Source organism: Asterias amurensis, chromosome 6, assembly GCF_032118995.1.
Source record: "Asterias amurensis chromosome 6, ASM3211899v1".
In the NCBI taxonomy this organism is placed as follows: Eukaryota; Metazoa; Echinodermata; class Asteroidea; order Forcipulatida; family Asteriidae; genus Asterias; species Asterias amurensis.
Window position 1 is genome coordinate 10,255,587 of NC_092653.1, and position 15,358 is coordinate 10,270,944.

At 38.6% G+C, this 15,358-nt stretch overlaps 1 protein-coding gene across 1 annotated transcript; it reads left to right on the top strand.

Annotated features, from left to right (window-relative positions):
* The first annotated feature begins 773 nt into the window (after positions 1–773).
* On the top strand, positions 774–15,255 carry LOC139938917 (uncharacterized). Its single transcript, XM_071934590.1, has 16 exons — positions 774–822; positions 1,511–1,671; positions 3,116–3,203; positions 4,179–4,332; positions 5,046–5,213; positions 5,489–5,640; positions 6,544–6,686; positions 6,942–7,029; positions 8,123–8,276; positions 8,865–9,032; positions 9,287–9,438; positions 10,122–10,264; positions 11,458–11,545; positions 12,011–12,164; positions 12,517–12,684; positions 13,774–15,255. The coding sequence occupies exons 1-16, from the start codon at positions 806–808 to the stop codon at positions 13,927–13,929; spliced, it is 2,154 nt and encodes a 717-aa protein (XP_071790691.1). The 5' UTR covers positions 774–805; the 3' UTR covers positions 13,930–15,255.
* Positions 15,256–15,358: the final 103 nt, after the last annotated feature.

The following is a 15,358-nucleotide window of genomic DNA, read 5'->3' on the forward strand; positions in this document are numbered from 1 at the left end:
TCTTCTCACTTGGTGTATCCCATCATAACCATAAAATAACAAGCCTGTGAAAATTTGGGCTCAATTGGTCATCGAAGTTGCGAGAAAATGATGAAAGAAAAAAACACACTTGTTGGACGAATGTGTGTGCTTTCAGATAGGAATAAAAGACTTCCAGCTAGAAGTCTTTTATTATTTGAGTGAGAAATTACCTCTTTCTCAAAAACTACGTTACTTCAGAGAGAGTTTTTTCCCCAAAAGGTTGTCCACTATAAACAGCTCTCCAATGCTCGTTACCAAGTTGGTATCATAGTTAATATTTGTTTTGAGTAATTACCAAACGTGTACCTTCCCTTTAAAGGCACTGGACACTTTGTATGTATACTCAAAAAGGTTGTTAGCATAAAACTTGATAACAATAGCAATAGGGAGATGTTGATATTAAAAAATATTGTGAGAAACGGCTCCCTATTCCTCCATGGTCAGAGGGAGCCGTTTCTCACAATATTGTTTTAATATCAACAGCTCCCTATATTGCTGGTTACCAAGTTTTATGCTAACAATTACCTTTTGAGTATACTTACCATGTGTCCAGTGCCTTTAAAGGAAGGTACATGTTTGGTAATTACTCAAAACAAATATGAAGAAACGTAGTTTTTGAGAATGGAGTTATTTCTCCCGCAAAAAAAATCAAATATTTATTTTGTTATAGGCTAGGCCTGAAGTTGGTAAATAGTAAGTTTAACATTTCTGATTTACCAACAATTCGAATTATGTTTGTGTTTCCTCAGTAACAAGTAAAGTAGCGGATACATTGATCATCAAAATGGGAAGCTGTACAAGGTAAGCCATGGGTTATAGAATTAACTTTACAAAAATAAATATAATTTCAACAAATCTAATTTTAACAAACTATAACAGTTTACCACCGGCATTGCGTGCAATTATCTGCACTTCCTGTTGCCAGCAGTGGTTGTAATAGTTACAGAGTTTTACTTGAACAACAGCAAATCTGAGTTTTCAATTTTCAACTTTGTTTCTTTCTAAACTATTGAAGTGTGCACACGATGAGCAGATATAAAGACCATCCTTACCCCCCCCCCCCTCCCCTTCACATAAGCCCACCCCCTTTCCCACCCATTGGCGGCCACAGCATGGAAACCTCTTCTTTGTGGATGGTATTGTTATCTCCTGAGAAAAATACAGAAGATGGTCTGTTTGCTTCCATGGTTGTACTTAGCCTAGTATTCATCCAGGACAAACTCACATTTTTTTTACCCGCTGTTTTGTTTGTGTGTGGTTTTATATCGACAACTTTGTGAGTAGGATTTGAAACTTTGCATGGTGGAGATAAGATATAGAACAGTTTGCGGTAACACCATGTAACAATCTCTAAATGAGTTGGGGTGGTTCTGAAAAGAACCGTTGGTTTAACTCGACGTTTCGATCAGTATGCTCTGATCGTCTGCTGGAGAATGCTGGACTCTGATGACAACTTTGTGATTGTATTTTACGTGTTTTCCTCAACCAGTTCCCCCAAGACAGAGCCCTCAATACGCCGTGGCAGCACTCCTAATGCCACCAAGCCCGCCGTATATGGTTTCGGCGTCAGTCAACCGTCTCGGAGTGTCTGCATGTTCTGTAAAGTCACCGGAATCCCTTTCAAGTTCAACAATGTCGATCTCAAGTCTGGTAAAAATTCCTTCAATTCTTTTCTTTGTACAAAATGCAACGTTTCCATATCTTTCAGACAGGTCTCCCATTGAGTTGAAGATTTTGTTGGCAGTGGACACTATTGGTAATTCCTCAAAATAATTGTTAGCATAAAAACTTACTTGGTAACAAGCAATGGAGAGTTGTAACATAGTTTTAGAGAAAAACAATAATTGTCCATGAATTTGCTTTCGAAACCTCAGAATTATATTTTGAGGTCCCGAAATCAAGCATCTGATGAAAGCACACAACTTCGTGTGACAAGGGTGTTTTTTTTCTTCCATTATTATCTCGCAACTTCGACGACGAATTGAGTTCAAATTTTCACGGTTTTGTAATTTTTTGCATATGTTGAGATACACCAAGTGAGAATACTTGTCTTCGACAATTACCGATAGTGTCCATGTCTTTAATGTCAGTGTCTTAGTGATGACCAGCCCCCTTCTAATATCCAGTACACAGGGACAACCACGGGTACTCTTTGTGATACAAAAACACAATTAATTTGAACAAATCAAAAGATAACTCTTGAGTAACTCTTCGAAGAATGATATACAAATTGTTTTTTTTCTCTTTTCTTGTCCTGCATCGGGGAGTCGTAATATTAATTGGGTTTTACCTATTACTTACACCGATGTGTGTTTTGAGCACGGATTGTGTCGCTATTTTATGTTGTCCACACGAACAATTACAAGTGTTCCAATATTATTTTCACAGTTTATATTTCTACTATGGGTAGGAAACATTTCTCTTTCGGGTGGAATGAACCTTAAGAATCTTCAGAAATGTAAACTGTATAAAAACGCCTGGATTTAATTCAAGACATGCAGTTTGTAAAACATTCTCCAGTACTCTTAAGAATGGTCAAAGTGTAGTATTGAATGCCCTTAAATGAAATTGAGTTCAATAAAAGGTCTGTGTACTTTTTGTAGGACAAAAAAAACACAATGTCTACAGATTTACACTAAACTTACACCGTTTGAAAATAATGATAGTAGAAAGCTTCCCTAAAAATATTGCTTGCTGAGGTGCTGCAGTTTATGAGAAATGAGTAAAACAATGAAAATAATTTTCGTCTCAGTGACCATGAGACGAAAATTATGTTAGAATGCAAAAACGAATTTGCATGACATTGTTTTACTCATTTCTCAAAAACTACAGCACCTCAGCAACTAATATTTTAAGGTACACTTTCTACTATCATTATCTTCAAACGGTGTAAGTTTAATGTAAATCTGTGGACATTGTGTTTTGTGTTTCAAAAAGTACCCAAATCCTTTAAGAGCTAAACAAGAACCCTAGTTTGAGAGGATTAGGGGAAAATGCACAAAATGAATGCACGTTAATGAAACTGATTGATTTTTTCCTGAAATTGGCCGGGAGTACCTAACATATAAAGATTGCCATTTTTGTTTCACCACAGGTGAGCAGAAGAAAGACGCGTATTTGAAAATCTCTCCTCTCGGCCAGGTCCCATGCCTGGTTGATGGAGGCGCTACATACACGCAATGGTAAGTCAAGCTGCTACCTCTATGCTTCTAGGTACTTACAGGTCCTCTTCTGATTGTAGGCCTTTGCTGGCCTCTTTCATCTTTCTTTCTCTTTGTCCTGACTAACTTGACTCAATTGCTTGTGTCGCTAAGGGTTGTCAAACAAGTTGTCAGCCAAATTGGGCTCCAAATTGAATATTCTTATGTTGCCCTGTGTAATGGCCTAATAACACGATGAACCAGGAAACAATGACAATATGGCGATGCAGGCGAGAGTCTCCCTCCCGGACAAAGTGGTTGGGACACTAACAACCTCCTCCCGCCTGCCAGGGTCTGCTTTTAACGTTTTTCAGTCACTAAAGCCAACAGAAGGACCATGTTAGCTTAGCATTCCACTGGTCTCTCGGCATATTCACAATAGTCCGAACTTCATATTAAATCGGATGCATTTCAACACTAAACATAACCTGCTAGCCAGCTGGACCACTAAGAGTGAATTCCGACTGGTTCTCGGGTGATTTTAAATACTAGCAATTGGCCAGCAGACCACTGTTAATAAAGGAAGAACGCTTCTGCCTCCCCCGCCCCTCCCCAATGTTGTATACGGGGGAGAAAGCCAAGCAATTGAAGCTATCACTGACCGGAAAGCAATACATTTTGTCTGCACTACGAAATGGTCACTGTCGCGGTGCTTTTCAATTGGGAATTGTTTTCTCCAAATCGATTCAAAAAGGGAATCTTTATTTTAGAAAACAAAATCAAATAACTTTTTGAGGATGGCTGTTCTAAAGTGCAAAAAAAAAATTGCGGCCGGGAAAGGAGGACGGGGCGAAGGGCAGCATGTTTTATCTGGGGGACATCGTAGCTCATACCGATACCCAAATCCGAACAGCAACGATACAAGTTAACCTTCTATAATCTTTGTTCGTCTCCTTACCTGTTATACAGTTTGACTTAATATATATTTATGTATCGTTCTATCTTCTTCAATTACAGTCCAACTATCATGAAATATTTAGCCGCCAAATACAAGGTTGCTGATCACTGGTTCCCGTCATCAGACCTGAAGGTTCAGGCTCGAATCAACGAGTATCTTGACTGGCAACACACGGGTCTAAGACAGGATGGGACGGCCGTATTCAGAGGCATGGTAAGTGAATTCCTTTATTAAAGTTCATAATTGTGAATTTTTATAAACCGAACTTCAACTAGCCGAACTTTGGAGACTGAGATTTGTGTGGACTACAAATTTTGTTATGGAGCTGAGAAATGGAAAAAGTCCTATTAGCTCACACGCTAAGGTAAAAGTATAAAATATCCAAAAGGCGCAGGGATTGGCTGACGTATACGCACGCATAGGATAATGCCCCCTGACGTCATAACGTTTCTCAGTCCAATTACGTATTATTTCAATGTCAGTTTTAATGACAATTACCAATAGTGTCCATTGTCTTTAAAGACACTGGACACTAATGGTAATTGTCAAAGACCAGTCTTCCGACTTGGTGTATCTTGAGCTCAATTACTGGTCGTCGAAGTTGCGAGATAATAATGAAAGAAATAACGCCCTTGTCACACGAAGTTGTGTGCTTTCTGCCTCAAAATCTAATTCTGAGGTCTCAAAATCAAATACGTGGAAAAACACTTCTTTCTCGAAAACTACGTTACTTCAAAACGGAGCCGCTCCTCACAATGTTTTATACTATCAACAGCTCCCCATTGCTCATTACCAAGTAAGGTTTTATGCCAACAATTATTTTGAGTAATTACCAATAGTGTGCCGTGCCTTTAACCAGACCAGCCCGGCGAAACATAGTTTACTGTTGAGGTTTCTGACGCTTTTCCCCCCTTCTGTCTTTAAAGATTTTTACGCCAATGATTACCGGAAATCCCATCGATGAGGAACAGCTGGCGACGGACACTGAGAAGTTTGAAAAGACTCTCGGAGTGATGGAAAATAGATTCCTTGGGAATAAGATGTTCCTGGCTGGGGACAAGATCTGCATTGCTGATATCTGCGCCATTTCAGAGGTGAGAATTTGAATAATTAATTACAATATAAACTTGTTTTTAACTTTTATGTTTAAGTATGCATCAGTTTTTTTTTTTGATAGTATATGCCCTATAGCATTACGTGACACATTCACTTCGAAGTATTAAAGGCAGTGGACTCTATTGGTAATTAAATTTCTCAATATAAGTATTATCATAAAACCTTACAATTCTTGATTATTATTATTTTTTTTTATTTAAAAAAAATAAAAATCTGAAAATCAATGTTTTTTTCCTTCTATCTTTCTTTCCAGCTAATGCAAGTTCTGGCCATTCAACGGACTGACGTACTGGCCAGCCACCCCAAGTTGAAAGCATGGAAGGACCGAGTGGTCAAACACCTCAACCCCGCCTTCGACGAGGAGCATAAATTACTCATGGCATTCACGGAAAAGGCGAGAAAAGGGTACGCACATGTCAATCTACACGTTGCTTGTATATAACTTCGTCGAACTTTTGCTCCTAATAACGGTATAGCGCCCTCTTTTGAATCAACTTCCTTCAGGCCATGTTTACCTACAGCAGGCCTGATTGCAAAGGAAACAAGGTAGTTGCCTCCGTGCCCCCTGATCATTGCCTTGGCTCCAGTAGAAATTTTGGAATGTCCTCATAGGGTGCCCTTTACAAAGGAGAAAATGCCTTAGTGCCCTTGCATACAGGCCTGCTACTGAATGAGGGGCACACACCACCGGGAACACACATTCTCAAACATGCACTTGTGAAGCATTCGCTTGTTCTTTCCTTGGTCCCAGCACTTAAGAGTTTCCCGTAGACTTTATAAGTAACACTTCCTTGTGGAGCACCCCAGTCTTAAAAATTCCCCTATGGAGTCATTTTTGTTTGCCCTTTTCGTTTGTCCTTGTCTCCATTAAAGGTCCATTGCGCCGTTATGGGTGCTTTCGATTAGCTTCCCTGGGCTTACCCCGCGGTGCTCACTCGGGTGAGCCCCTGACAAGGGCTACAAGAACGATCACTCACGGCTCTCGTAGTGACGTCATGCACCTGGGGCCAGCCTCCAAGTGACCCACTCCACAACAGGGCATTGGGGCTGACCAGGGTGAGCCCCTGGAATGACGTCAAAAGCTATTCGAACGCACCGGGGGCAGACCGGAGTCGACCCAGGAAAGCTAAACGAACGCACCAATGTAAAAGACCCCAAAAGGGCGCTCCAAGTATGCCTACTCGGGGGAGACTTTTCATAAAATCAAGGTCCAATGATTGAGGGTATTGGGCAAGGCACGGTGAAACAATAGGTTTAAAAAAAAACCTTACAAAATCAAAAATGCAAGTTTTTTCCCTCACTTTTTAGAGGTCGTCCAATGTCTGCACCGATGTCCAAAGAACCTGTGAATGTTTATGGTTTCGGAGTTTCACAGCCAACTCGGAGTGTCTGTCTCTTCTGTAAAATCAACGGTATCCCTTTCAAGTTCAACAACGTAGATCTACCGGGCGGTAAGTCAAACTACTAACACTAATTCTTGGCAAATCGTTTGACCAATTTCTAGTTTTACATGTCAGGTGCTCTACGGCAAACCTCGCCCATTAAGTAACTCTTAATATCTATATTATGCTATCGCGGATATTTTGTTTGGCCAGTTCAAAGGTAAAGACAACATCAATTTGGAAGTTTGTCAATAGTGTGATCGACGGTATATAGGTCATTTTACTAATTGGATTTATTTGCTACTTGGTTTTATTTTTCTGCAGGTGAGCACAAGAAAGCTGCGTTTTTGGCAATCTCTCCCCTCGGTGAAGTTCCTTGTATCGTCGATGGTGGCACTACATACACGCAATGGTATGCATTGTTGTTAGTTAGCCGTTTCGTGTACCATACTCAAGTTCAGAGTGTGGGTTCGAATCCAAGCATGGCTGTTCACGATGTTTGTGTCCGCGAGCAAGATTGTATTGTGATTTGTCGGGTCATAAGTCATTATTATTAATTTCTGTTCTTTTAACCGAGGTTGCTAAAAAGGCAACTTTAATCACTGTAGATTGGTGTGTCCTTCGGATGGGACGTAAAGCCGTGGGTCTCGTTTACTGGACAATGAAAGGTAGCACATATCAAATCACGCAGAACTCTTTGTCGTGTATAGGTATATACGGGTTTGACCTCGGCGTTTCTGGTTTTACAAGAACCCTCGTCAACAGAGTTCCAATCTTTAGTGGTTAATTACGCTTTTGAGGCATCCTCGGTTTTAGGGCCAGAATTTAGTATAACCAAAATATCTGACTGACAATTCACAAGACATGCTTAAAGACACTGGACACTATTGGTAATTATCAAAGACTAGCCTTCACGGTTGGTGTATCTCAACATATGCATAAAATAACAAACCTGTGAAAATTTGAGCTCAATCGGTCATCAAAGCTGGGAGATAATAACGAAATAAAAAACACCCTTGTCCTACGGAGTTGTGCGCTTTCAGATGCTTGATCTCGAAATCAAATTCGATGAAAGATACTTCTTTGTTGAAAACTACTCCACTTTAGAGGGAGCCATTTGTCACAATGTTTTATACTATATCAATCTCTACCCCTTACTCGTTACCAAGGAAGGTTTTGTGCTAATAATTATTTTGAGTAATTACCAATAGTGTCCACTGCCTTTAAGTACAATTTGGCCGTTGCAAATCTTCTGTTATTGTGTGAGCCAATAGTGTTCATGGTTCAATTGCCATAAAGCTACCCACAAGAAGTAATGACACCACAGGTATGCCTACACAAATCAGCTATTTGGTGTTCACTCCGGGTTTTTAACATTTTAACAAATGAACGTTAAAAAACCCATATAATATTAAATAAAAAGTAAAAAAAAAAAAAACGTTTGGCCGTTACAACATTTACCTACACGGCGGTAACTGGTATCAATTTCATCCCATTCATTTCAGTCCAACGATCATCAAATATTTAGCCGCCAAATACAAGGTTGCTGATCACTGGTTCCCGTCAGGAGACTTGAAGGTTCAGGCTCGAATCAACGAGTATCTTGACTGGCAACACACGGGACTAAGACAGGATGGGACGGCCGTCTTTAGAGGCATGGTAAGAAAATCTTTTAATGAACTCATTTTTGTTGAATGCTTTATTACATCTACAGGCTTTATTAAATCTAGTATTATGGGTGTAACTTTGAATGGAATTGACTAATTACTTCTGCGCGTGCGTACTCCACGTTACTAGGCATTCTTCGCTTACATGGCTAGCACAGAAATTCGCTTGCACGTAAGCAGGGAATCGTGATCGTAAGCGCAGAATTTGGCGGTAAGCAGAGCCATGAAATTGGGCCCTGTACACTCTTTCTTTACATTCCTCACTTTGTAGGGCCTATAGACCTTGATCACGCCGTCGCCATCTTGGTCATGTTCCCCGTTTCCAATAACAGTAATGAATGATAGCAATCATTGCCCATGGCACCAGACTATTATATCGTCCAGCCTCAGTTTGGTTACAATGAGTTTGAATGGAGTTAAAACAAGATGACCACACCGTGATTAAGGTCCAAAGCTGACTTTCCTGTGATTCGTTTTCTTAATATTTACCGAAAGCCAGTCGATGTTGAAAAAGCTGGCAATATATTTGAACAAGATTACTGTTGAATTTCTAAAGGCTGTTTCATAATTTCATTTGAAGGTTTTTACGCCATTGGTGACTGGAGCGCCGATCGATGAGGAAAAGCTGGCGACGGACACGGAGAAGTTTGACAAGACTCTTGGAGTGATGGAAAATAGATTCCTTGGGAATAAGGAGTTTCTTGGTGGGGATAAGATCTGCATTGCCGATATCTGCGCCATTTCAGAGGTACAAAATGCAACAGGAGTGTGTGAAGGAGGGTGGGGGGGGGGGCACTGAACTAAAACCCTCCGAGCTTAAAGGCACTGGACACCTGCTCTTTGGTCAAACACCAGTCTTATCACTTGGTGTTTCCCAATATGCTTTGCATAAACAAATAAACAAGTGAACATTAATTGAAGTCAATTGGTCATCAAAGTTCGAATCATCGTGTGTTTTTTATATTAATTTATTTCATATATTAATTTATGTTGCTGTCACAGCTGATGCAAGTTCTGGTCATTCAACGAACTGACATGCTGGCAAGCCACCCCAAGTTGAGAGCCTGGAAGGACCGAGTGGCCAAACAACTCGACCCTCACTTCAACGACGTGAACAAAGTTCTCCTGGAGTTCTGCGAAATGGCTAAAAACAAGTAAGTTAATTCTTCTACATTTTTAATAATATGATTTATTAAAGAACATTGAACTAAAATTACGGGTCTACCACACAACAATTATTGACGTTAGATTGGTGAAGCACGCGTCCATGTCATCCTTTATTTAGCCATCTGCAGCGAAGCTTCAAGATGTTATAATATAGGATTGCCATGATGGATAATTATAGGACGCTTCGCAGCGTCGTTTCCAAAATGTTCGTTCCCGCACCCGTTTGTTCAAAAGAGGCACAGTGATGTTGCGTCATGCAGGACAAGGTTGATGTCCACTTGGATTCGTCCAGGTTTTTCATTTGAAGGATGTTTCACAGTGTGGGTTAACATTAGTTTTCCGTGTCTGTTATAAGATTCGATTTCATCAAGTGTAAATAGGTGTAAGAATGGTCAAAGGGTAGTCTTAAAAGATGCCTATAAATTAAATAGAAAGACTGAAACGAATCTGAATGAGAAAAACGAAATCATGTGAGCACGAAAACGAAATTTAATGCAATAATAGATATTAAATGAAAACAATAAAAAAAGGCCCTTAGTTTCCGTGGACTATAGGGGAAATGCGTGAAGTGCTAATGAAATTGAGTGATTGTTTGATGAAGTTGGCCTGGAAAACCCACAATAAATAAATAATGATAATAATTACATATTTCCTCACTTTATAATTGCAGTATTCCTCCAAGTGCTGCACCGATGTCCAAAGAACCTGTAAATGTTTATGGTTTCGGAGTTTCACAGCCAACCCGGAGTGTCTGTCTCTTCTGTAAAATCAACGGTATCCCTTTCAAGTTCAACAACGTAGATCTACCGGGCGGTAAGTTCAAACCACTTAAACATCGTATCACTGTTCTTGGCACATATGTCATCTCTACAAACTTTCCGATTGAATTAGTTTTATTCAAGCTATTTGTTTGGCCGTTTCTAAACGTAAAACAGCTGACAAGTAAAAAAAAAAAAAAACCACTATTGTCCGGTAAACGCATTTTTTAGTAAAGGTACCCGTTTGGTAATTACTCAAAACAAATATTAACCTAAAAACTGACTTGGTAACGAGCATTGGAGAGCTGTTGGTAGTATAATATATTGTAGGAAGCGACTCCCTCTGAAGTAACGTAGTTTTTGAGAAAGAGGTAATTTCTCACCAAAATGTTAAAAGACTTCTGGCTAGAAATCTTTTATTCTTGTCTGAAAGCACACAAATTCGTGTGGCAAGGGTGTTTTTTTTTCTTCATAATTTTCTCGCAACTTCGATGATCAATTGAGATGATGGGGTACACCAAGTGAGAACACTGGTCTTTGACATTTACCAAACCGTGTACATGCCTTTAAGGGTCTGTATACTTTTGGTAAAGAAAATGAAAATTAATGGCTGATAAAATTAAGAAAGTATTGCATTTGAAAAAAAAATCACTTGTTACTGCGGTTATGGAAAAAGATTACACTTATTATTTCCATACAAAAATTGAAAATGAGAAGCGTTATTGTGAAAGTAAAGTTTCTACGATTATGTATTCCTATGGCAGAATGTTTCTCACTGTGTGGACATTACCGCCCCAGATCTCGGCAACACTAAAACTCTATCATATTTTGAAATAAAATGTTCACCGGTTGATAGTCTTATGGTACCACATGGGTCTAGCATTGGAACCAACGGTGGTTTATAGTTTACTAAAGTATACAATCCCTTTAAAGGCAGTGGACACTGTTGGTAATTGTCAAAGACTAGCCTTCACAGATTCTAAATCTGATGTCTCGAAATCAAATTTGTGGAAAATTACTACTTTCTCGAAAACCTCGTCACTTCAGAGGGAGCCGTTTCTCACAATGTTTTAAACTATCAACCTCTCCCCATTACTCGTTACAAAGTAAGGTTTTATGCTTATAATTATTTTGAGTAATTACCAATAATGTCCACTGCCTTTAAAACAAATAAAAACATAACAAAATTAAAGGAAGTTTGCGTATTCAAATATATTCATTTAATGCCCTTTTCTTCTTTTTTGACAGGTGAGCACAAGAAAGAAGCATTTATGAAAATCTCCCCGCTTGCACAGGTTCCATGTATTGTTGATGGTGGCACTACATACACGCAATGGTATGTAAGAGGTGTATTTTTAAGGCACTGGACACCTTCGGTGTCAAAGACCAGTATTCTTACTTGTTGTATCCCATTATGCATAAAATAACAAACCTGTTGAAATTTGGGCTCATTTGGTCATCGAAGTTGCAAGAAAATAATGAAAGCAAAAACACCATTGTTGCACAAACTTCTCACAATGTTTTGTACTATCAACAGCTCTCCATTGCTCATTACCAAGTAAGAAAGTAGTTATGCTAACAATTATTTCGGGTAGTCCCCGTTGTGTTCTCTAAGCAATGGATGCAGGAAGTGTGGGCTTCAACTCTGTACGAATTGAAATAACTCCTGAGCCTGGTACCACAAAGCACTAAAACTCATCACAAGAGGAGTTGTCTCTTTAAAGCACTGGACACTTTTAGTAATTGTCCGTTTGTATCCATGATTATTAGCATCTCTCTATGCATTCTTCTTCATTTTCAGTCCAACGATCATGAAATATTTAGCCGCCAAATACAAGGTGGCTGATCACTGGTTCCCGTCAGGAGACCTGAAGGTTCAGGCTCGAATCAACGAGTATCTTGACTGGCAACACACGGGACTAAGACAGGATGGGACGGCCGTCTTTAGAGGCATGGTAAGAATAGGTTGATACAATTTGATGTACCATTTTTCAAAGCTTCCCTTTGCGTTAATAATAAGAAGAAACTCAAAACAAAATACAGTTAGCCCTCTAACTTTGAATACTTCCTGAATGAAAAAAAAAAGTTTATGAGGAAAAGGATTTTAAAGTTTACTGCTGATTTTCTAAACGTTTTTTTTTTTTTATCTGAGAAAAAAAGAATTAGCTGTTGCAAACAGCTTACCAACCAAAGGAACTACGGTATAAATGCAAACAAACAGTTAATGGTACGACATTTCGACCCTAGCAGAGTCTTTCTCGAAGGTCTTTATGTAACAATTTTTCGTTTTTTCTTTATTCTTTGAAGATTTTTACGCCATTGGTGACAGGAACACCGATAGATGAGGAAAAGCTGGCGGCGGACACGGAGAAATTTGACAAGACTCTGGGAGTGATGGAAAATAGATTCCTTGGGAATAAGATGTTCTTATGTGGCGACAAGCTCTGCATCGCTGATATTTGTGCTATTTCAGAGGTAAGAAAGTGTGAAGTGGGCTGGGGTTTTGGGCCTTGTCACACCAGGAAACCAGTTTTACAGGCATCTTGGAGGCAACCTACTGCAGTGCATGCTACTGGACCACTTTGGTAGTAACATTTTTCTAACATTGTCTTATGCTCCGTAAGAAAAATAGGTGAACCTTGAAATGTGAATGGGTTTTCTTTTTGGAGATTGCTTCGAGCTGGTTGCTGGTTGCCTATATTTCAATTGGTCTTGTTTTTTGGCCTCTTGGTTTTTTATTGTCAGACGCATTAAGGAATCTGTGACTCATAATGCCCCTTATAAATGCTGTTAATTATTATTACTAATACTATACTATTTTAAAATTTACTGAATTGCCTCGTGTGACTAAGCCTTAATAAACCATAATCATGTTGGATTTGAACATTGTCTGGTACAATGCATAGCTAGATCACAAGTTACCACTTGCATTTGCATTCATCAGACTGTAGAGACAGTTGCAATGTCGCAGGATTTGAGTAAAGCTTTTGCGTGTTACGTAAGTGACGGTGAACACCCAAACCCATCAAATGAATGTTTCTGGCACAATGGTACCATGGTCTGCTCATCTGGAGGTTGCTATACAAAAGCTTGCCCCGAATCATTTTGACACAGCAACTGTCTCTATGGTCTGAGGAATTCAAATGTATTCGGTAACTTGCGCCTAAGCAAGTCAATGTTCAGGTGATAATATACACGTAACTTGCATTGACTTATTGACAGCTTTCACTTTGTTAACGTGGTTGCCGATAGCGCAACACGATTTACTGGAGAAGAGATAAGAGCAAACAAACATCTGGCTTACTGATTCTTATACGCCCTTACCGATTTCAAAGTTTCAAATTGTAATTGCATTTCATTGTAAGAAGTTCATTAATTATCAGATCGTTATTGTCTTCAACATTTCTTGTTGGTGGTAACAGCTTTTACAAACTGCTCATTTTGTTACAACCCTTGCACAACATGAAACCCACACACGCGCCTATATCATGTCCGCCTTTATGCGGCATTTACGGTTATGTTTTTTCGATCCTAACATAGTCTTTTTCTATTTTATTTTCACAGTTGATGCAAGTTTTGGTCATCCAACGGACTGACGTACTGGCCAGCTACCCCAAGTTGAAAGCCTGGAAGGACCGAGTGGTGAAACAGCTCAACCCCGCCTTCGACGAGGAGCATAAATGTCTCGTGGATTTCATTGCAAAAGTAACACAGAAGTAAAACCCCCTTCTTTAAAAAAATAGGTGTTGCAGTTTTTATTTTATCTTATGATTATTTTATTTATTTTGTGTTATTGTTTATTTGATTGTGTTTTTTTTTAAATGTTATTTTTCAATATAGTTTTCTTGTTTTATACTATTTTGTTTTATTTTGTTTTGTTTTGCGGGGTCTGGTGTATGGGTTGGGAGGGGGCCAGTATGCACATTTTAAAGAAATATTGTGCTAGATTACTAGATACAAATTATGTGGGTTTGAGTGCAAGATACAATTCCTTAAAGGCAGTGGACACTGTTTTTTTTTTTTCGTTTTTTTTTTTTCATTATTATATCTCGCAACTTCGACGACCGATTGAGTTCACATTTTTATGCATACTATGTTGAGATCTAGTTTATTCCTCCATGTTGAGATACACCAAGTGGAAAGACTGGTCTTTGATAGTCACCACGTGTCCAATGTCTTTAAGTCAAACTTCAAAGTATAACAGTATTGTTAACTTCCTTGTATATAAATACCTACTGAACACACCTCTCCTCCAATCAATAAGGAAGCACGTGTCACAGAAATGTTTGAAAATCTTCAGCTACTGAAATGTTTACCGTCCAAGTTACATTAATAAAACTGTTAACCACATTTTTCATTTTATGGCCAAATGGATTTTGTTAGGATTTAAAAACACCAAGTGGCACTTTAAGACATACACATAGTTGCGAAAGTCTCGTGTTTGGATTGTATTAAAAAATTGTTTTAATATGAAATGAACTTTTATATAAAAAAGACATTGTTTTGCTTTCAATTACTGCAATACTTTTAAAATGCACAATAAATATTAAGTACTTATCCATTAGCTTTAATGAGTGAACATCTTCATGATACGCTTTTCGTCTTTGCTATTTTCATCTTGTATATTGTCACACTTCAAGGTGATGTTATAATTTATTACAATCTGTATAATAATATTTTAAACTGTTTTGTATATTTTTTTAAGTACAAAATATTTACAGAGTGACTTTGTGTGTAGACTAGACAATTATTTAGCTTTTATGGTGTAGTCCTAAAAATTAAAATGATTTGTTCAAAATCGTCATAGAGCTGCAGCAGAAAATACTGCTAAGCAATTTCCTGCTAAGCAAACATAAGATGAATACCAGTCAAAGACAATACATGTGACATTGTGTTTTGACCGGTAACATTATCTTGTAAGCATAATGTTGTTGTGCTTACTTGCTGTAGCTAGTTTTTCTGCAATTTGGCACAGACCACACTGTAGGATAAGAATAGCAATCAAAATTGAATCTAAATAAATTAAAGTTTTCAGTAGTATTTGAATTGTTGACTGAAATATCATTATATTATTTACAATGCGCTACACCTCTACCTGTACAGCAAATGTTACGGTATAGCTACTTGCTTACTCTCTTTGAATCAAGAT